Source organism: Clinocottus analis, unplaced genomic scaffold, assembly GCF_023055335.1.
Source record: "Clinocottus analis isolate CAN_PGR_092001 unplaced genomic scaffold, fCliAna1.0.p SCAF_25, whole genome shotgun sequence".
Lineage (NCBI taxonomy): Eukaryota > Metazoa > Chordata > Actinopteri > Perciformes > Cottidae > Clinocottus > Clinocottus analis.
This window is the reverse complement of record NW_027175987.1, coordinates 3,792,444-3,815,915: the sequence shown is the minus strand read 5'-3', so window position 1 is coordinate 3,815,915 and position 23,472 is coordinate 3,792,444. Positions and strand designations below refer to the sequence as shown.

At 44.3% G+C, this 23,472-nt stretch overlaps 1 protein-coding gene across 7 annotated transcripts in view; it reads right to left on the bottom strand.

Annotated features, from left to right (window-relative positions):
• Nucleotides 1-23,472, bottom strand: part of elavl4 (ELAV like neuron-specific RNA binding protein 4) — a 78,923-nt gene that overhangs the window by 52,594 nt on the left and 2,857 nt on the right. For 4 of the 7 annotated variants that reach the window (XM_068591289.1, XM_068591292.1, XM_068591288.1 and 1 more), the window contains exons 3-4: nt 21,413-22,794; nt 20,568-20,708 (exon numbers count right to left, since the gene is read on the bottom strand). In XM_068591289.1, coding sequence (XP_068447390.1) covers nt 20,568-20,708; nt 21,413-21,460 — 189 coding nt within the window. In that variant the 5' untranslated portion in view covers nt 21,461-22,794. Of the gene's footprint in view, nt 1-5,615; nt 5,906-6,968; nt 7,189-20,567; nt 20,709-21,412; nt 22,795-23,472 lie in introns of those variants that run through there. The other 3 variants (XM_068591293.1, XM_068591295.1, XM_068591294.1) reach the window with 3 other exon arrangements.

The window sequence follows — 23,472 nt, the reverse complement described above, 5'->3', positions numbered from 1 at the left end:
AGAGGAGACTCTCCTTGCACATATATACTATTGCATGTAGGCAACATATAGAAGGCGGTGGCTGATTGCCGAAGACCGCGTTTCAGTCTGACAGCGTGTGCCGGAGAAGCCCTGCAACATTTATACATCTAGATCTCTCTTCCTCGCTCCCTTTCTGACTTTTTCTCTCTCCGCCTCCTTGATATCAACTTGACAGGTACTGTTCATGCCTGCTGCGGACTTGTATCAGTCCTGATAAGCATCGTTCAGCACATTCCCTACTTTTCCCTCCGGTTATATTCAGCGTCGGAAGGACAGCATTCCTGTCAATTTTGAAGGAAATATGCATTGACTGCGAAAATCAATATTCCTGTTGGGAAAACTATCGCTTTTATCAGAATTATTCTCTCAAACTAATTATTCTCTCAAAAAGGCGAACCAAACCTTATGATTGACAAGCGAAAATAGTCAAGTTGTATCGAGCGTGCCTGCATTTTCTCGTATTAACTCATGACCTCCAGGTTATCATTGTAAATGAAGTGAGAATTGGTTCTCAACTGATTTTACCTGGTTAAAAAAAGGTCAAATAGAAATAAATAAAAAGGATAGGGCTTTTCCTTTTCAGGTGAAGGCTGTCAGTTGCAGTATTATGATCTTTAAGTACAGTGGCCCTGATCCTCATGAGTCATTGACCACACTTGACTTGCAAATGAACCTTCTACCTCCCATCTCTTCCCGCTGTGGGATTTCCAAGTTTCTTGCTTATGCACCGAGCCGAGTTTGTTGGTGTTCCTGGCGTGATAAGTCCGACTCGAGGCTGTCATGGGGGAGGCTGTGTTTGTAGGCCCTAATGTGTCTATTACCATCCACAATGGTGCCATTTTGTAGCATGTTCAGTTGCATGTTCAATCTATAATTCATCTGGCTACAGAAATATATAAATGTTTAATATGTCAGAGGCGGTGAGGACTGTCGAAAGCGTGACCTTGAAACGTCCTTTAAACATCACACAGCAACAGCGCTGGGCCCAGTTAAGCTGCCAAAGCCAAACAACAGGCAACACACACACACACACACACACACACACACACACACACACACACACACACAGCTGCCAGTCTGATGCTTTCCGATGCTTTCAGTTCTCTTTTTTCCTGGGATGCAAAATGCAGATGAGACGAGTCAGCCGCTTGTGCACCATCGCAGGAGAAACTGCCACTCAAAACCAAACATCTGTATGAATACCAAAACACACACGGTACAGTGGAGGATGAGAGAAAGAGAGGGAGGAAGGGAGGGAGAGAGAGGATCGAGAAAGAATGAGCGTTAAAGTCGCTAAGAAAGCCAGTGTTCCTCTCTCCGTCTGCATCTTTGACTGAACAAAGAGCTATATACACATGAATACCTCTTTCCTCCCACTGTATTTTCCATCGGGATATTTATTCTGAAAAGCAGCGATGCACAACAAGGGCTCGGTCCTGTGTTTGCTAGTGGGCTGAGGCGCTAACACTCCCCAGCTGATTATGTGTCTGTCTGTAGCAGTTTGAGCTGCTGCCAAAGGAATTAGGTCTAGTATTTGTGAATGCTGCTCCCCTCACAGCAGAATGCTTTGCCATGCCTCTCAGATTTTTAGCTTTTTAGAAAGAGAGGGAAAAAAGACACATTTTAAATAAATGAAGGAAATCGCTGTGGAAGCCTATTAAATTTTCAACGGGACCGTTTTGTGAGTCTTCATGTGTGTTTAGGCTTCACACAAAAGGAATATTTAAAAACCAAAGCGTGCTAATTGGGACAGAGATTGTTACAGCAGCTTCTTATTCAAACAGGCTTTTGGCTCATTAACTGCTTACATCTAGCTTTTGTTTAAAGGAAAGTGGAAAAGACATTTAAAGACAATAAGATATTTTTGCGATATTCATACAGACACTGTACCACTAAAATACTGAGACTGCAACATGCACAAATAAGCTTGAGCAATGGCAGGTAAGTTCTTTAGTTCTGTCTTTTTCCAAACAAATCAAATCTTTCCTTTTGAATTGCAACTATATATTTAACCGCCAGTCGACCACCTATAATTAATTAAAAATTGAGTTGATTATTGTGCATATAGTGTGTCCATATTTTGTATGAGAATAAATTAAATATTTTCTAAGACTTGGTATTACTAATTTAATTTGGCAGGATTTGTGTGTGTCTACTTAACAAGTTGAGCATCGTACTGTCTCAAGTATGAATGACCAAAGCAAAATCGGAGCAAAAAGCTCCTGTAAAGTTTTTCAGGAGTTCCGCGGTTGCACTGGGAGAGATCTTACCCAACAAAAGTCTGAACTAAATGTTTTCAATGTTTATCTCCCCATGAATACCCCACTCCAAAACTCATTACGACCTGGGTCAAGGTTAAAGAGGACATACAATACTCACACTTCAGGTTCACAGGTTTCCACCCACTCTCTTTAAGCTCCCCTCCCGTAAAAGCAGTCTGCTCTGATTGGCTTGCGAAGAAACTAAAGCGCACCTTTGCAAAGGTCTGTAAGCCATTTTACAGGACCATTTACCGAAAGCTAGAGGGGACACGTATGTGATACACACACACACACTAAACATTTACTGTCTATGTCTTCCCACATGCATAATAATTAACAATTACATACATATACACGAGCTCACAACGTGTTTATTTTACCATTCTCTAGTGAATTACTGTGGACGTTTTGAACTACTGTGCAACCTCTGAATGTAAAAAATAAACAGATCAAGCAGTAGTGGCCGCAAAACCACGACTACACACACGAAACACAAAGCATAGGAATGCTAAAGGCCCTCACTTTAGCTAGTGTTTACCTCTTTTTTCCTCTACAAAGTCTATTTCATGAAAGTCAGTTTAAGACATTCTTACACTGCATGCTGTGAAACAATGCACAATAAGCCACAAACAGCAGGTCAACCCACAAGTCAACCCACAACATGCATTTTTCACCTCCATCAATATGCTGTTTTTTGTTCTGCTGCTCAGTAAAACACACATCGAAAACACACATCAAATTAGCCATATAACCATTTTGAAAACTCTTTCTACAGGCACATAAGCACATTGGGCCCGAGAGAACAGCATGAAGGAAGTAAAAACAAAACGCTTAGATTTTGTAATTCTGTAATAAAGATCTCAACCAGAGCTCACATCTGGGTGGTCTGTCTTTGTTTGTTCATCCCCAGAGGTGTCCCATGCTGAAGGAATTAAATCATTTTGAGCCATTTATTTAACAGAAGCTAAATGTTATAAGATTAACGTGAGTGAGAAACAAGGATAAAAGAGCAACTTAGTGTCAGGTTTAGCTTAAATTCCTGTCCCGCTACCACTAAGAATTGATACTACAATCATTCAAAACCATGAAAGGTCTCCATACGTGAGGACACACCCACCTATAGTAATATTCTAAAGAGGGAATGTTTGAGCATGGAAACACAGGAGGGGGGATTAAGAGCCAATTGTTCTGTCTAAACCACTTCTCCTCCTCTCTCTATTTGCTTGGTGTTTAATCAGGCTCTAGTTAACCATGTCACTCTGCATCTGGACACACGTCAGTCGCCCCAACCCTGTGATGCATTCACACACACACACACATTCCCTCACTCGCTCACAAACAGAGCCGATAACACAAGCGTACACAACACATCACAGGCTATCACGTAATTTAACTGCTAAAGTAGCATTTCTTTATCATCCTGTTGCTTTCGATCTTCAATTTCGGAGCTCATCATCCATTATCCCCTGCGTGAATCATCTTCATCGTCCCACAGACCTATAATCACCCCAGGAACACATATCCAAGCACCTGTCCTTATCTTGTGTTTCTCTGATCTCCAATTACATGTAAATCACTAAGCACACACTCGGTCGGTGCACTGTAGCTAATAAATTCCTCACACACCCCTCATTAGCATTGGTGTGTAACCTTGGAGCTCATGGTGTTCTGCCTGAGGGTCTTAGAGCCACTATATGTGTGTGTACGTGTGTGTGTGTGAGTGAGTGAGTGAGAGAGAGATAGAAATGATGGCTCGTCCCCCACTGGTTCCCATCAGGAGGTTTTATGGTGCAATCTCATACAGAATCTAATGCCTCCATTACTGATGGACGTTGACTTTTTTTTTTTTTCACTCCTATCAGTTTCTTTTCATTCTCTCTTTGTGTCCATTCCCTCCATCCTCTCCACCTAATAATTCTGTATATGAAAACGGTTTAAACAATAAACTCTCTTTCTTTGCGTTCACGCACCATCTTCTCACATGCTCGGTCGTGTATTCCTGCCGGGGGCCCTCCATCTCTGCGCATACACTGCTAGTCGCGAGTGCCTGGGGAACAACGGCATACCAGCTAGCCTCACTCGCTGAGTCACCAAACAGGGGAGTCGCCTTGGTTTCAATTAGCATTTTGATTGCATCTAATGGGAAGAAGCCATCACGCAAACAATCAAACATTTACTTGCCGGCAAACAAATAATGTCCACTGTTGTTTTGTGCAAACACACACATGTGAGTCAGTCTGTTGAGTGGATGGGAAGATTTAGAAAACAGATGGATGCTTTGAGAATGCGAAATAATTTTATTGACTCTATAGTGGTGGTGCGGTATCGGCAATGAAACTAAACTCTGTCTTATTTGGCAGGTGAAAACGACAAGGGTGAGAAAAAAAATGGCGGCTAGTTTTGTGAGTCAACCTCTATTGGATGTGATGGATGAATGGATTCATAGTTAAAGTCTCATGAAGCTGAGCAAAGCGGATCACTTATAGGTTCTTATGATTTCTCTCACATCGAAACTCGCACAATCAAATGCAAAATCGAGCACACACAATCCTATTCACACACACTTGTGTGAGCGATGGGTTAAAACTTTGAGCATGCACAGCATCACGATCAAACGCAATCCAGGCGTGCGTGTGTAACTCCAGCACACCTACTCCATCTTTCTCCCGCTCTGGCACAACTTATGGGCACCGCAAACTCGCACTGTGCAGACAAGCGGCATGACGGATAACACGTCCGCTCGTACAATTAACAAGCACTACTTTGCATACATGAATATAAAATCCACAAAAGTCCAGTTTCCCGACCAGCTCACGGTACATTCAGCATCAGTAACGCGCATTCCAGCTCTGCTGCAGTATTATACGCAGGTAAATAGCTCAGAGTGGTGCAAAGGCAAGGAAAGGGGGGGACACCTACAGCCCTGGCTTCAAGATAAAATGGGTGCTGTTCCCCCGATTTAACCCTTCCCTCCCTCCGCTCCGCTCCCCATCCCTGCTTACCTCTACTCCTGCCTCCACACCTCTTCTATTAGCATGATATCTGGCTCCGTTCCTCCATCTGTCTCCCTCCGCTTCTCATCCTGCCCACAAGCCTCGTCAGTCTAACTCCCCTGCTGTATCCCCCTTCCCCCGTGTGGAGGAACTTAACATTCTGCACAACAGTTTGATAGTATCACTGCATTGCCTGTGCTGAAAGAGGACCGCGTACTGACTGAGGGTGATAGTATTTCTACAACCTGCTCTAGCCACTGTAGGCTGCCCGAAATGAAACAATGGTTAACAATGTACAACGGAGTGTAGTGGCCGGCTGCCTATAGCCGTCTCTCCTTACCATCTTAAACCCATTCCACTCCATTTGGGAGACGCCGGCCGTGGTCTCACGCTCTCTCTCTCTCTCTCTCTCTCTCTTTCTCTCTCTCTCTCTTTCTCCTCACACAACAGCCACAGCAACGCCTCAGCAAAGGAAATGCCCTACTCTCTCTTGCTCTCTTCCTGTCTTAGACTCCTCCGATGCTGTCTCCTTATTTTCCTCACTCTGCCTCGCTTCCAGTTTCGGCTCGAGTCTCAGCGGCGAGCAGGGAGCAGCGTACTGGAGGCGCACGGAGCAAGCATCGCCTTCTTCTGCTGATGCTGAGAGGAGAATGGTGTGCCTGGATGAGAGAGTGCCGGGCTGCAGCAAGGCTCCCCCTCCCCTGCCCTCCCTCCTTCCCACAGCCACCCGCCCAGTCGCCTGCTCCACTGGAAGGTCAGAGCCCGCCCCCTCCCTGCCTCCCTCCCACCCTCCCTACCTACCCTACAATTCCCCTCCCACCTCTCTTTCACCGTCCGTGATTGGCTTCGTGGCTTGCCCGTCAGCCCTCGGTCTCACCTCCCCCTCCCTCGGTGTTACCACCTTCGCTCTCCGGCTGGCTCCGAGCCCTCGCCGGCACACGCCAGCCTCAGCCTGGTTTGGCAGAGAAAAGGCTTTCTGAATCCCAGCAAAGCAATCAATCGCTGCTGAGGTCTGTGCTTGAGTGAGCGGGGCAGAGCAGCGCGGAGCGGAGCTCTAGGGAGTGATTGCAGCCTCGGGCACTATAGTAGGCCTAATAGGATGCCTGCGCAGCACTGTGTATATAAATTAGCTATTACTGGGTGCATGTTAAAAGCCCCTGTACATTTACATGACTGTGTGTATGCAGGCTACCTCGTCCTCATCCTCCTTCCACACACAACTCCCATTCATACACATACTCAGAACGTTTCTCACAAGGAATTATTTAAGGAGTTGTCGATCAGATCATTCAGTAAATATTACAAATGCCCCTACATTGTTTAAAATTAAAAGCACACAATTTGACAAAAAAAGAGAGGAAGAATTGTCTCCTATGTTGATAATTCCTAAGTTACATTGTTTGTGTTTATATAAGATATTGGTATGGATGAACACTCACACAGATGATTGTGTGTGCGCGCACGCACACGCACGCACACACACACGCACACACACACACACACACACACACCTGTCTGTACAGGTGTAGCCTAACCATGCGAACTGCTCTGTTCTTTTTAAATGTGCACGTTAATCGCCACATGTAGTGTACATATAAACGCATCGGCGCTACCTGCCCGCCTGCTGCGGCACCTGACGGAACAGACAGGTACGATGGAGGAGCTGTCGGCATCCTCTACAAGGTCTACTCACCATGACCATTCTTGTGTCAGTTGTGTGGCTGGTTACGGACGGCAGCGGCGGTCTCGGCGGACGAAGTGCAAAAGCCGGGGGAAGAATCGGATGGAGGAGCGGCAGCGTGCCGGAGGGGGGGAGGAGGATGAATGAACCGGAGGAGTGAGTCTAGCGGAGCCAAAAACTAAACGGAGCGAGCGCGTGGGTGTGGAAGACCTGCAGCCCTGTCCCGTGCGAGGAGCGGGAGGAAGAGGAAGGTGGGCGGGGAGGGGGGGGGAAACACTAGCACAACAAAAGAAAGTAACCCCCCAAAAAACACACGCACAACCAACGCCACCGGGATAAGAGAGTCCACTCAAAGGAAAAAAGGTTGAGAGAAAACAACCCCTCTACATATCCCTTTCCCTAAAAAGACATATGCAATGTCCAGTCACTCGCGCGCGGTCTCCCATTGGCTGGGGAGGTGTCGACGGGGCGGTGCGTTCGCGGATGCGAGCGAGAGGAGGCATGGCTCCGTGTGGTCCTCCCGAGCATCACGCACAAAGCAGTTAGGTGCGACTTCGTGTTCGTGATAAGTATGCATACAGTCGGTCTGCGCGTGCACTCGAGTGCACGCTGTTTGTGACCGCCTCCGTCTCTCTATAAGCCATTTTGCACGGAAAACAGGTTGCATTGTATCTGCATTGTTGCTGCAGTGTTAAAAAAAAAAAAAAAAGTATTCTTAAAGCAGTCGCCCCTCTTTAAAATAATTGCTAATTGAGGCATGCACCACATGTAGCAACGCCCAAAACATTGTCTCTATTGCATTAAGGAGCCATTATACACAATTTAATTATTTTATATCAAACTACTCCTGATTACCCTGACAAGTATTATCATTACTACAGTTTGTATAATATATACATTTCTAAAAAATCTTCTATATACGTGATCTGCCACAGGTTGACTTTGTCCTGCTGGCCTCTATCGCAGGCAGACAAGAAGAGGGAGCTCTTGCTTCCTTTAACACAGTTACCTGGCAGGCTTACATTCCCCCCCCCCCCCCCCCACACACACATGCATGCTCTCAGAAGGCTCATACTGGAACATGTTGGCCAACACGCACACATACACTCACATGCGCAACATACACACATGCACAATGTCTCACAAATCACATTCAGGCACCGTATGGTGTGAATAAACATGTGGCCGCTTTGTAACAAACTGATCTTTCACTGGCAGTTTCTTCAAGTTGCCAGACAAGAGATCAAAACATCATTACTTCTCTAACACATGGTCATACTGTTCCCTTTGTGTTCAACATCGCAATAAGAAGCAGACAGCGAGCCAATGCTTATTTGCATGCTGGTTTGTTTCAATTAGCATTCAGCTGTGTGGTGTTAGCTGACAGGAGTTAATGGAAGTGGACAGCTATAAAGAAAGCCCGAAGAGATTTCTCTGCTCCAATCACCTCAAGACCTGCACTTTATTTAGATGGTCCATTGGCGTCTTTGTGATTATATCATGTGTCACTTAAAGTTTTTACAAAATTTAGTACCATTGATTAAGTATATTCTTTCCTATCATTTTGTAAATGTCAATGAAACCACCTGTATTCTAAAATACCGAAATACTTAAGCACTGTTTTATCATGCTAAACATAAACCCAATTCAATGTGAATTATGATAAGATGAGATAATCATGTATTAGCCCCAAAACAGGGACATTTGCAATGCTATTGAATGCTAATATATATCTTAAAATTGCATTTGGACTCAAATTGAAAGCATCGTCTACTTTTCAAGTAATTGATCTTAAAAGCTTTTAGAAAGAGTAACAGGACTGGCATGGTCCTATTAAATCCATATTTTTTTAAATGTACCATTCTAAAGCTGACTTTCAGTAAGTGCTTGAACTTAAGAATAATTAAGTTATTATTATTATTTCTATTGGCCCAACGTGGGTGGGAGTAATGAACACAATTAGCTCGTTTTATAGTGCCCATCTGTAGCTGCTCACTTTTTAATGATACAGCACACATTTATTATTTATAGCTATTTATTTTGCTGTCCCCTGAAAGAGTGCCACAGACCCCACTTTGAGCACTAAAGACCCCGCAATGCACAAACAATCCACTGTGAAGTCATAATGTGGACAATGCATGGTAAACTATGTACCACATAAGTCCTTCATATGTGTTTTCACACAAATATAAATTGAGAAACTCAACCACACACCAGAGTAGCGACACAAATTAGCTTGCAAATGAGCACACTAAAAGAATAATGTTCGGGGAGGAAAAACAGGAAGAGGACTAACTGTTAGGAATGATAAGGCCAGGTCTGGCAGACAAAAAAGGGAAAGGTGAACGAAAGCTCCCCAGTCTCTCCACTTCCCCTCTGACCTCTCCACCTGTCTCGTTAGCTACGGCGCGCTAGCTAGCCTAGCGGAACCATGTGCCTGACATACTAATGACGATCCGTACTACGCCTTCAATTATGCCTGAACAGTACTGAAGTACACGTACACACACACACACACACACACACACACACACACACACACACACACACACACACACACAGGGGAAGATAGGCTGAACAAACTGGCTATTGTTTCTGATAGAATAGAATATGCTGGCACTTGCAGTCTGGATATTTGTACCGCTCATACTATATATGAGACAACAGAGGAAGAGTAATGTCGAATGAAACACAAAGAAAATGGATCAAAATAGAAGTGCACCTTTGTCCGATTTCCTTTGTTATGTGCCGCCGTATCTTTTCCACCAAAGAGCAGAAAGACACAAGCAACATTTGCAGCTGAATGGTACAGGCAACAAACCCACAGTTTCCTGTCCATCGTTTATCTGACCTTTTGAATTGAATGAAGCCTTTGGATTGGACCGGAAGAAAAATAAAATCTTTCTTCACATCACTGCCTCTAATATTCTCCTCTCAACCATGTTTTTATTATAATCTTTTTTTTTTTAAATTTCCTCCTATAAAGAAGGGAAAGTCAGAGCATTGGCAATGCACGACTCCCAAATCACATCTCTGTCTTTGTATGCAGGCAACTTTAAACTGTTGATGTTTAGAGGCAGTAAGATGTACTGTGAAAATAGAGGGTGATCATATTCTTATTTCATAAAGGACAGTGTGGTGAGGTTGTTTTCTCTTCGTAATGTGATCCAAATAACCTTTTCTCTAAATGAGAATGTGTTTCGAGAGTGAAAATAGTCTCTCACAGTTGACTTGCTCGGCTTGTCGATTCACTAAATTGCTCCACAGGACTATGATTTTATAAAGCAATGAAAGTGTCTGCCCCTACTCAGTAAATTAGCTATAAACACATTCTGCTCTTTAGAGTGTGTTGTGGAGTTTGTGTGTTTCTCTGTGTGTAGTTATGATCCACAGCCTAATACCAAAGATAGAACCGTGTTGCTGCCATGTCCTAGTTAAGGGTACACACCGTGCAATATAATATTGTTGTTGGACAGATGGAGGGAGTGGTTGAGATAGTCTATCAAGGGCATCCATGCTGAGATGCTTTACAGTCTGAATGTTAAAGATATTGCAGTGTAGCTTATTATCTTGTAGATTTGTCCGTTCCATTACTCAGATTTTGAGTCTGTCTGTGAATAAAATGCAATAAAGCAACTGAATAAATGTAAAAAATGTCAAAGGAGTAATTAAGGGTAATGACTAAAAAAGACTATAGTTTCTTAATGACTTTGCACAAAAAAAAGTCCAAAGCGTTGATTGGATGCATTATTTGGCCTTTTAGATGATGACAGATGCTAAACCCTTTTTGAGGAGGCAAATTATATTTCTTTCCTCTAAAGTTTTGAAAGTTAAAAAGCTTTTGTGGCTTTAACCCAGGAGGGTCAGGCGTACTTGTCAGCAATGAGAAACCCCATCTCACTGATTGGCCCTGGCTCACATCCATAAACACACACACACACAACTAAATCCATATACTCACAAACACACGCGTGCGTGGGACAAATCATGACATTTGGGTTCACGGAGTGCGTGTCACAGTCTGACAGCGTGAATGCTGTGGAACCGGAGCTTTAAGGGCGGGACCCCACAAGTGTGCTTCAGCCGGTGCTTCCTGCCTGCTAATTTGGAAAGCAAAGAGCTGGCTAATTGTCATGAACTCCTCCTGCCATGCTTCTCCACCCTAAACCCATCCTAGTCGCAGACCTTAATGGATTAATGCAGGCTGGCGTTGTCCCCCTTCCTCTCTTACTCATTCTGGTGAACAAACTCACGATGCTAGATCTCTGCCACGCCCTGAAAAATGTCTGTTCTTGTTGAATCTTCAGGATTGATACTGATAGCATTGTACTGCACACACACACACACACACACACACAATATATAAGCACGTAGTATTCTGATAAGAAGTGGGAAAATGCTGCCAAACAAAACACAGTATAGCAGATTTGAATATGCAGTATGCAGGCGTTTAATTGTATTTAACAGATAATTGTGGGTGCTTTTGGTTTGATTCTAACTGTCAGACGCGGCGTTTCAACACCTGTATTCTGTTTCACTCCGAATAATAAGCGTTCTATTTAAAGTGGGAGAAGTGAAGATGCCAGCAGAGGTGTTACCTCAAAGTGCTGGAAGAAAATACCTTGATAATCAACAGGAGAGGGAAAGCTTGTGTTTTGCCGCAAACCTGATCTTCGGGTGAAAACATGTTTTAAAAGAGCTACGGAGAGGAATGCAATGCTTATCAGGCCCAGTTGATTTCCATTTTAAATATCACAGCAGTCTGTGCAGTAAAACAGCCTAATACATCTAACAGCCCAGAACCCACTCCTCAGTATGCTGCTGCTTACTTAGGCTCTTTTTGATTCGCCCTTGAAGGATAGATTTAGTCGCTCTATTGAAGTTCTGGCAGTAGCATCTTGCTGTGCTACTCAGACTGATGATCGCCTCTTTCCTGGCAGGTGTCCACCCTCTGCCGGTAACAATCAACAAATGAGAATCACAGCCTTCAACTTGCCGTCTCCCTGCCCAGCGACAAACTCGGCATTGCTGAATACCTGACGCCAGACAGCTATTAACACGATGCGGCTGTATCCGGACAACAATGGACGCTTCGGATTCAGCTGACTTCTGTTGTTCGCTTTCAGTGTTAAGTCCAATGGCTTCGTTTCCACGAAGCAATGGTGCACAGGGCGTGGATACTGACCTGCATCGCTGGTGCACTTTCAATCAAATCAACTCTTTTCTTTCTACTCCAAAGCAGGACACTCTGTGCCATGACGCTCTGACACTTTAGTAATAGCGGGGAGCAGTTGGGAGTACTTCTGCCACATAAGATCCTCCAAGGAAGAAAGTGATGTTCTTAAGCGGGAGGAGCAGAATCACCACGTTACCTTATGTGAACCACGGAGAGCAGATTACTTTAAATTATCCTGGGAGGACAGTCAAGTTCACAGCCAGTCACTGAAATGCTAAATGAGTGCAGATGAGAAGAAAACTCTGCGTGCACTGAAAGAGAATCACAATCCACCAAGTCAAAAACCTGCCAACAAAAAGCCCTGGAAGGCATTTACAGAGCACAAACCATTGCCTACAATGCTAATATGATCCAACTAGCGGATGCAAACAAAGACATCAAACACTTCTCTGACATATTAATTTCAAATCATATCCTGACCTGACTGTGAGTAAGTCCTTTAGAGTTTGTTGTAAAATCTCTGTCTGCAGTTCTTTCTTTTTTTTTAAACTTATGACTAAATACACTAATCATTTAAAAACCCAAATCCTCAATCCTTCTTGAGACATCCTGCACATAAACAGTGCAATGGGTGAGAACATGTTGAGGTCACGACCACAAATGCAATGTTAATGACTTAGTTGCAGCTCAATGCTCTGAGTTCAGTGTTCCTGGTGTTGATTAAGTGAAATCTCTCGGGTTGAAAAAACGAAATCCAACTTGGCCCTGCCAATCTGAGCATGTGTGAATTCACTGAGGTAGTAAGTGGATCTCCCGTTAAATACGAGGATATTGGTAAAATGTATGTAGTTGAAGCTTTCCTCTTCCCTCTGTGTCAGTGGGCATGATGCACAGTCGGCTTAACCCCTGCCTGTGTCACTCTCCCTGGTAGAAACTCCTCAGATCAGAAATGAATTCTTCATGCTGATCCCGGAACAAGGCTGTGCTGCATTTGTCACAGCCACTTTCTTCCACTTTAACTCAAAGCTGTTTGGTATGGCTGGAGCTTTGCAGACTTCAGAGATGTGACAGCGGGCTGTTTGAAAGCTGGATTCTCCGTCTCGATGTGTAGAATAGGGAGCGAACGCTTGTTCAATCGCTACGTAAAGTCTGCTCTTTTTGTGGATTTAATTCAGAATAATGCCTCGATAACTGTCTCCACCCCCCTCCCCCCCACACACACATCAAATCACACATTAAAATAAAAACTATCTTTCTTTTTTTTAATGGAAGAGATCATGGTGGGTCTTTGAGGCTTCAGCCTAACACAAATGAGAGAAGGTTTGTGGAGGTGCCCAGGGAGGCTTAGCTATGCATTGGCTGTCGAGTCTGGCATGTGTTCTGGCACTGCGAGTGTATTCTCAACAGGACTCTGGTGGATTAGTGTCCATTTGGACAACAGAGTGGTCCGCAGCTTGGGGTGACATTCAACTTTAGCAGGCCGGCAGCTCACACGCTGATCATGAAGTTTAGTCTTGCTGTTTATTGTCAGTCATGCGTTGTAAATGTAAAGCCATGTAAATGTTGTATCGGAGTCTTACAAATGGATGATTGAGATAGCGGAACCTGCTTTGTTTCCGGCGGTTATGCCGTCTTCCAGTATAATCCGGATGACTCTCTCTGTGTGTGTGTGTGTGTGTGTGTGTGTGTATTGAAGCCGTGGCCATGCTGCAGCGTGGTGGGTCAGTGGATCAGGGGGTATATTGGTGGGCTTTAGGGCTACGGGGACGGCAGCCCGCTTTGCGTTTGATCCCGGTCGGGGTACATCCACGCTCACAGGGCGACGGCTGTGGTCCATCTGGTGGCGGCTTTAATCACAACTCCCTCCCACTTACACACACACAGAGACACACGCGCACACACATTACACTAGCACAAAGCTCCCCACTTGAGATTCTTTAGACGGCTGCTCACTTTCAGACCTTTTTTTTTTTATCTCCATTATTTATTTTAGTCCTTCCTGCAGTCACGTATCTTGCTGCAGAAACGAGTCCCGCTTTCTCCTTTTCTCCCAGAATCTCCGACTCAGACCTCAGGTGGAAAAATGAAAATCACTGACACGCCCCCTGCCATCTGTAATGACGTTTAAAACCTCATCAAAATTCTCACACTATCTGATCTCCATAAATGGCGGCACTACTGTACGGCTTTTGATAAGGAATAACCTTTTAGAGACGAGGCGTATGCAGAGTCCTTCACAGGGATGGCCTTCGGTACTGTGGACCAAAACATGCCCATGCCGCACAGATCCAGCTCTCCAAATGTCACTTCATGCTCAACCGCCCTTTCTCATGCTTGAAGAAAGGCAAGTGGGCAACGTAAAACAAGAAAAGCTCCACTGGGCTTCAGTTTAAATGCCTACATGCTCGGAGACATGTGTCAGTTATTTTGAGTTGTTGACGCATTTAGCTGGTCGAAGAGAAGGAAACTGAGTAGCGACAACTCTGGAAATGATTTTGCATTATATCAATGAAAACATTGTTTACAGAAGGTGTAAAACATATTCTGAGTAAATGCTATTTATAATGTTACATGAAATTAAGCCAAGAAAATCAATGTAATATTATGAGACAGACGTAAATGAGTATTTCTTAACAGAATACTTATGTAACATAACAGTCACTAAAGTGGAGCTCGAGGCAGACTACGTTGAACCGTTTAAACTGGACTGCTGCTCTTGGATTAAATGTATTATTAAAGGGAGTAAAGGCTCAGCAAATAATAATGATGCTGCGTTTTGTAGAGGAACCACTTATGGCCTCCCCTTGGACACAATTAATTATAGTATGTATTATCATGAATTTCCAATAGCTTATCTTGATCTCGCGTGCGCTTTATGAACAACCAATCACTTGAAAAGAAATTCTGAAAACTACTATATTTTCTGTGCATTTAGTATACAAGTCCCCGACGACGAGACCCCGCCCAATGGAGCCAGTGGCGAGCGACTGCAACGGGAACGGTCACTCCTCCTCGGCACTAATGCAAGTAAGTAAGACATCCATCATTTATTCATGGTGACAGCAGATACTTTGCCTCATCCCCGGCAATTAGTGAATCGATAAAAAGGCATTGGCTTTGAAACTATCAATTCTGAGAGGACAAAAAAAATAAAATAGCTTTGTTCATCAACATGTCAGGATCCCTAGCAGCCGACAATCACTCAAGTATCGGCAGCGTTTGTCAGCTCAGCATCCACAGGCGCTGAGCTGACAACAATAATGCACATTTCCTCACATCACTGCTCTTAAAATGAGCCCTCACCTCCAAAATAGGTGTATGTTCCATATGAAATTAAATTGGGGTCTTTATAGGGCATCTATTTTCTTTTTTTAAAGAGGATTTAATGTTCTTTTTGTCAGGAGATTTTGTTTGCATTATGAATATGTGGTCATTGTGAAGGAGATGAGCCGAAGCATCTGAGGGAGATTATCACAGACGCAGACAGGTCGGTGAAGGTCTTGCACCGGCTAATACCTCTTTTGTCAATGTTTATAAGGCTGACATATCTGCAATACGTTCTGATATCACTGTCTGTTTAATAATTAATTCAGTGAATCTTCATGATCCAATATGCACCTCAGGCTGCGTTGTCGACCTAAAATGACATTAGATTTAGCCGAAGACCTCCGGATTTGACTTCACTGTCAAACAGTAGCTCAGGCATTTTTCAGTTTTTACATAATAATAATAATTTGTAATGTGTTTGCAAATAACAAAAATGCGAAGAAGTCACCAGATTTAAAAACACAATACAGCTTTCTCTCCAGCTTTGTCTGTGTCATTATTCTTTCTCTATTTATCCTTTTAAGCCGAATGAAATAACTGCAACTGGTTGTAAAAACATTGTCCACGAGAGGAAACAAATTTGTCTCTGAAATGAAATGCTTTTCCTCTTCCGGGCAAAAGAGCAGCCCTGGAATTTTTTTTTTGAATTACAGAGGATAAATGAACAGCAAGAAGTGAGATTATTTTTGGTATTCAATTCACAAACTGTACCAATGTAGCCGCTGACTTCCCCAGTACTATGGATATATAATCCACGGCTATATGAACTGTGATGATTATGTGTGGCTGCATTGTTTTGTGGTTGAGATTCTCGTGATTGTGCGTTGTATTTTTCAGTTTTATATTACCTACAGGCCCCTTTCTAAAAATGTTAGCGCACAAATATGATTGTAAATTATTACATATCTCATTGAAGACTGTGACTTAAAGAAAAACTGCATTTTGTTTCTTACTGAACCGATAATATCAGCTTGTTTTTTGCTGTGTATTTCATGATCGTGGATGATGGAATGTTTTTAGTCTTTTAGTATTAAAAGTGAGGGAATAAAAGCAGGTCAAAATCTTCTGCGTCGGCATTACGACCATAAAAATCACCAAGACACAGACTCTACTCAGAAACCCTGAGCCCTGCCACGGCCATTATGTTGGTGAAATTACAGGTTATTACTTCCAGATCAAAGTGCCTGAACAGAAAGGTGACCTTTGGTCGGGCGTGGGCGCTCGTGTTGCTACAGCAGCACTCGGTTGTTAGACTATTGTTTATGGATCACTTCCACATTGCAAGCCTTTTTTTCATGTCTTCTTCTGAGGTGACGGAAAATAGCTAATGATCAAACACATGATAATGTGTGAATAAATACAAACAGGGTGTGTGAATTGTGGGGATATTAAGGGTAGGGTTCGCAAAACTCAGAGAGACGGAGACAGTGAGGAGAAAGAGAGAAAGAGTTCACTTAGCTTTACAGTGTGTGTGTGTGTGTGCGTGTGTGTGTGCATGAGCCTGCAGACACCTGCTCCATTCTGCAGTGATGGCTCCCAGCGGGACACAGGCTCAGCTGCTGATCTCTAGGCCCTCCCTGCAGTACTGGTGGCCAGCACACACACACACCAAACACTCACGCCCACGCCCACACACACACACACACACACACACACACACACACACACACACACACAGCTCTTCCAACAAATCAGAGCCCTCTCGGCCCCCCCTCGCAGTGTCTCTCAGCCTCTCTGTGTTCCCCCTAACTGATGCACCAAATGTGCTCATACCAAGTACACATATGATAAGATGTGTAGACACACACACACACACACACACACACACACACACACACACACAGCTCCACAGTCTTTGTTCATATGATGTTGCATGTCTGATATATGCTATAGGGAAGATATGACTGAAATGCATGTCTTCATTTCTATCACCCTAAGCTAAAAAGCTTGACTGAACACAGCAGTACATCAAACCTCCATATCACATGCTCCTGCTGGGAATGCAGTTAAAAAGGAAAAGGATGCAATTATATGAATTACACATTTGGTCTTTTCTTCTGGCACTTTTTGCCACTTAATGATTTCACGTTAAAACATAATCCGGCAACGGCATTTGATTCTGCCAGTCCTCCATTAATCAACCGCCGTCGTACTTGTGGCACTGTTGTCGTTGCCGATGCTGTATATCGCACATATCTCCATCTCTCTGTTCCTCTCAATATGAGCGCCCCCCCCCCCTCCTCCTCCTTCCCTCTTCTGTGCCGTCGCTCAGTCTGCTGCACCTGTTTGTGCCTCACTGACGGCAGGGTTGTGGAGCATAAATGAACTAATTTCCTGCATATCGAGAACAAGGAAAGGGGAAGTGCAGTGAGCAGCAGATGGAAGGAGCTAATCATTGTTATGAAATAGAGATGACCTCTAACTATCTCCTGGCTGCTAATATGCCGTCGCTGCACACGTTTGCCAGATTCTGTGCCATGCACCCCCTCACTCTCCTTCCTCCTCTTTTGCCTGTTTGTTGTGGTGACGACGATGATGATGATGATGATGATGATGAACCTCTTCAGGCAGGTTTGCAATGCAACCCTCTTTTTTTTTCTGACGTTGAAAAAGAAAAGATTGGAGTTGTCAAACAAAATCTGGTGTCACATGGAGAACGGCAGCTGCCTGCAGTTGGTAATCAGTGAAGCTTTCTACAAATTAACAGCATTCAGCTCTGAAGCACGGCGCACTGCAGGTTTTTAGCTGTGGGCTTTTGAAAATTAGATCTCAGTGACTGAAATATGGACTAATTTGCAATTCAGCTTTTGCTCACATGTTCTTTTAGTTTCACCCGCTTTGTGGAAGGTGACATGGTCATGGTCATCCTAATGTGGTAAATGATACTGCGGATGCTCATTTTGAACAGAACACCATCCGGCTGAATTTCATTAATTGCGTGCCGATTTTGTCCTGCGTGATCCTGAGTTCTGGTGGGCTCCGGACGTCATTCTTCCAGTGCTTTTTTAAGCGCACCGTCTGACAGCTCGAAAGACGCACAACTGAGATACGCACACGCGTGAAACGCACTCAACAAACAGAACACACGGTGTTTGACGGGGGAACGAATTGTAAACTTTGCTGCGGGCGGACAGATTGTTGGAGGACGAAACCATTTTGCTGTTTATTAATTTATCGAGGCACTTATTTAAAGCAGTGGTGCATTGAATGTAAATACACCACCGTGTCTCAACTTTGAACGATAACGTTGCAAAACACAGTGACGTATTTACACCATTTTTATACAAGAAGCATTGTTGGGCTGCCGGGATCGAATCTTACTTCTGTTTGACTGAGGTATGAAATGCGATGTTGCTTTTGAGGCTTCACACACCAAAGCCACCAGAATCTTCCAGCACATTTATCTAATGTATGCAAATGATCTTGCTGTGCTTAATGAAGGCATCATTAATCACTATAACGATGGTCTTTTTTAACCAGGGTAATCACGCACGCACGCGCACACACACACACACACACACACACACACACACACACACACACATACACACACACATACACAAGCATATGCGCTTGCAGACTCACTCCCTCCCACGCCCGCCCGCCCCCACACACACACACGCACACCCACACCCACACATACCCTCTCACACACACGGAACATGCCTCGTCCCTTGCAACACATTGATGACAAATGCGCAAAATCCCAAAGTAAATTTACATATGATGAAGACCTCGTAGTCATCCATGAACTATTTGGGCTTTGTTCATTTATACTGAAAATCCAATAATATTTACAACTGTGTCTCAACCTGAAAATAAGCAACCACCTCAAATTCTGTTTTCCCGGCCGACACAGTGCTGATAAGATGCATCAAAAAATGTTAACACGTCAATCATGTTCATATAATAAATTCAGCTAATTAGTTCCACTGGTTTCAACAAATAACTCATGGTCCAGCAGCTTTATGCAAACAGCAGATAACACTGTTGTGAGTCACTTCGTGTGCTGCATAACCACAACAAAACATTGGACGGACGTCTTTTGAACTTGTGTAAGAACTCAAAGCGCGAACTGGAAAAAAAAAAAAAAAAAAAACATTTTTGAAGCCCAACTCCTAACGGAACGTATTTCACCGCTTATCCTCGCCGTGCATTTGCATACAGTTGACGGAAACCCCTGGGTACAGTCAGCAGCATGACAGTGGGTTATGAAGGCTTCCGGGAGGCTCTGGGGTGTGGATCTGAGCCAGTTTGAAGGGGAGCCGAACCAATGAAGAGCCCACAGCGGATTAGACACCCACAGCTTCATGTCGCTTTAATGCGGCGAGTCAGGGATTTTCTTACAACGCTTTTGCCTAAACGCTCAGGGTTTTCTCATGCCCCTCTTTCTCTCTCAATGCCTTCCTCTTGAAGTGCCATTTTCTCTGTAAATAACAGAGTCATGTTGTCTCCAGTGCAACACACCCCATCCATCTCCAGCGATCCTGCTTCCTTTGCGCGTGTGACTTGTCGGATGGTAACTGGAGTTGAATCGGATTGATAGTTATGATCCCATGCCATTTGAAATCTGTCGTCTCACACAACTGCACATCTCCTCGGGGTGTTCGGAAAAAATAATCTTTTCCTGTCACAGATGTCAACTAAAGTTCAAAATGGTAGATTTGCAGCTGTACCGATGGAGCCCATTTGTCAACTGTGAAAGATTCACCGTCAAACACAAAATGAATGTAATTAAATTACTGCGAGCACGCCAACCCGAATTCACCAAAATACAACAAACGAAAATATATTTCCCACACAAACACACACTCGCACCTCAAATTCCCCTGATAACAGTCTGACTGGCAGAGGCTAAAGACAGAGTAGGCGTCCGTAATTGAACAAACATAACAATGTAAATATTTACTAATACTATCCATTGGGGATACAGGCCAAATCTCACAATTGATTTGCTCTCTTTCCGCCCCTTTGCTCTTTTCTTCACACACACACACACACAAAACAACACGCCAATTCACACACACTAACTAGCAGTCTTCCCGGTTTGTTTCCTCGCCCGTGTTCATTAAAGATATGGAGATATATTGGTCTGTCTATCCTCTTACCAGGGGTGACCTGTAGCCCATCTGGGCTGACGATGACAGGAGATCCCTGGGAAATAGCGGCGAGTGCGTCTCGGGTACGGAGCCCACGCCACTGGCTGCTAGTCCCGAGAGCTGCCCGTACCTCGCCATCATCTTGAGATGCTGCTCACAGAACACACACACTCATACACAGACACAGGAGGAGAGGGGAGGAGAGAGAGAGAGCGAGAGAGAGAGAGAGAGAGAAAGAAAGAATAGAGAGAGAGAGGGAGAGAGGGAAGGGGTGTGAGAGAAGGGAAGGAGAGCAGATAACAGCAGGTAGGAAGGACGGTGAGAATGGTAAAGGACAGAAGAGGGAGTGGGGAGGGAGGGGGCGGGGGGACATGAAGAAAGAGGAGGTAGAGGGGGATTACAGAACACTTTGCTCGCACAAATGCATGTGTAAACACACACACACTCACACTTACAGGCGTACTGTACGCGCACATGAAGGCACACATACAATTTTAGCCCCAGGTGGGCAATCTCACAAGCAAGCCCATGTTGGATGGGTTTGATTGCTACCTTGGTTTTGTTACAATAGAGGGATGTAAAGTCTCGGCACGAGCACTCTTATTATTACAAGCCAGGTTGAGTGTGAGAAGCGTAGCAGCCCCTTGTTCTACCGTACCGACTATCGAGCTAGGGGGAAATATATAATAAACAGCTGCTGGTATCAATCATCCCCTCCGTCTCCTGACCATGAGCATACAGAAATGCACAGACACGCACACGCACGGACATACAATAAAACACATGACGGAATGGTTGGCAGCAGACACGCACAGGTGAAGTGTGGAGAAAGAAGCAAATCCAAATGTCTTTACCTCATTGCTCAACAAAGCGGCGTTGAGGGTTCGGCTTATTTCGAACATGTTCAGGTTTGGTGCTTTTTTTTTTTTTTCTTTCTCTCTTTCAGTCCGTTTATTTTCAGATTCTCTTCAGTTCTTTGCTCCCCGTTTTCTTCTCTACGGCTGGGAGTCAGTCCCGGGAACACAAAAAAAAGAAAGAAAGAAAGAAAAAAAAAATGAAATAAATTGAAAAAAAGAGGGGGGGATAAAAAAAAAAAAAAGAAAAATCCTCTTTTAATTTTCTGATTTTGGAGTTGTGATTTTTCAGTGCTCTGTTTTTTCTTTCTCCCCTGTCTGGTGATGCACCTCTCTGCAGGCTGTGGCTGTCGTGGTGGCGCTTGTGTCCAGGATCTCCACACACGTCTGAGGAGTCAATACGCTGCTTCTTTTTTTTTTTTTTTTTTTTTTTAAATCTCCCCAGAGTCAGCACATTAAAACAGGCAGTCAGGCGGTCGGTGGGTCGGGTTGGCGGGCTGGCTGGCTCCCTTATCTGTCCCCCGCACACTGGCTCACACAATACGCTCCGATCCTCACACTGCTCGCTAGCAGATTAGCCTGTCCCAAAACATAGCACTTAGTTTAAACTCCCCTCCCTTTTGCTCTCTCTCTCTCCCTTGCTCTCTCTTTTTCTCTCTCTATCACTCCCTCTGGTTCGCTCCTTTGCTCTCCCTCCCTCTCTTACTCCATCTCTCTCTGATTCTCTCTCTCTCTCTCTCTCTCTCTTTCTCTCTCTCCTCCTATTGCTCACGCACTGATGCAGCTACAGTTCACTGTGCTGCCACAAGGTGGGAAGACTGTTCTAGCAACAGCGACACCATCGCAGCCACATCTCTTCCTCTGCGTGCCACTCCTATCTTTTAGATTTTCCTCTCTTCTAGCCTTTCCGCGTATGTCTTTAAAACACAGGTATTAAAGGCAACGGAGCATTTGCACTTATTGTTGCTCTTACTCCCTGGTCATATCAAACTTCCAGCCGCGAGGATAAGCGGTTTGGTGAAGGGTGTGCGAGGACTGATATTGTTCGGTCCTGTTATCTAATTATGGCAAACAGGTTGTGGATTCAAGTTTGGAAAAGAACGATCAATGACTTGTCGGAGGGAAATCACGTAGCACTACCTAGGAGGTGTTTTTTAGTCAAAGATACAAGCAAAGTAACGGAATGTAATAAAAATCTGCACACTATCAAGAGATCTCAAGGGAGTGGAAATGAATGGTACCGCTCAGTAATGGGCAGCAGAGGAAAAAAGTGAGGGTTGGGCTGATGCGAGCATCAAGGTCAGGTGGTTGTCCTTTTCCTCAGCAGGGTGTGGCACAGCGATGACGAAGCAGCTAGTCACAGGCATGGCAGGAGATCCCAACTACGGAACAAGTAAACAAGGGGGGGAGAAAAAAAGATGAGAGAGACTTCATCCAAGAATGTGATTCACTACATTGTTCGGTTTGAGTCGATAACACCTGAGGATGTATGCCTCACAGTGGACGATATGTGCATAGAGTGTATATGTAGGTGGAAATGTAGACGGCATTGAAGCTCATGAGGAAATAAAGCAAGACTAAATGTTTTATGAAAATTATGCTGACGGGGTGATTGAAACCGCCATCATCGTCGCTAATGCTCATCTTAGTGGCGTCTTCCTTCAGCGTGGCAAAGGATTTATTCCTAGTGCTTTGAATGTGCTTTTTTGCTGTCTTGGATCAGAGCGGGGAGAGTGGCCATTTAATAGCAGCCTATTGACACTGAACCATCTGTTTAGGTGGACACCGTCCAGCATAGCGGAGAGGAAGGGAGGGAGAAAGGGACGGAGAGAGGGAGGAAGCGACGGATAAAGAGAGAAGAGAGGCTGACGATTAATGGATGAGAGAGGGGGTAACGGCAAGGTACAGAACGAAGCAGAGGAAGTGTCAGCAAACTGTGGGTTTTAACGGGTGTTTACGTAAAACAGGAAATGGAAAAAGATGGAGAGAGACTCACACTTGTCGAGGATGTGGCATATAATATTGTTTACATGTTTTAAATTAGCACATTTTCTCTTTTT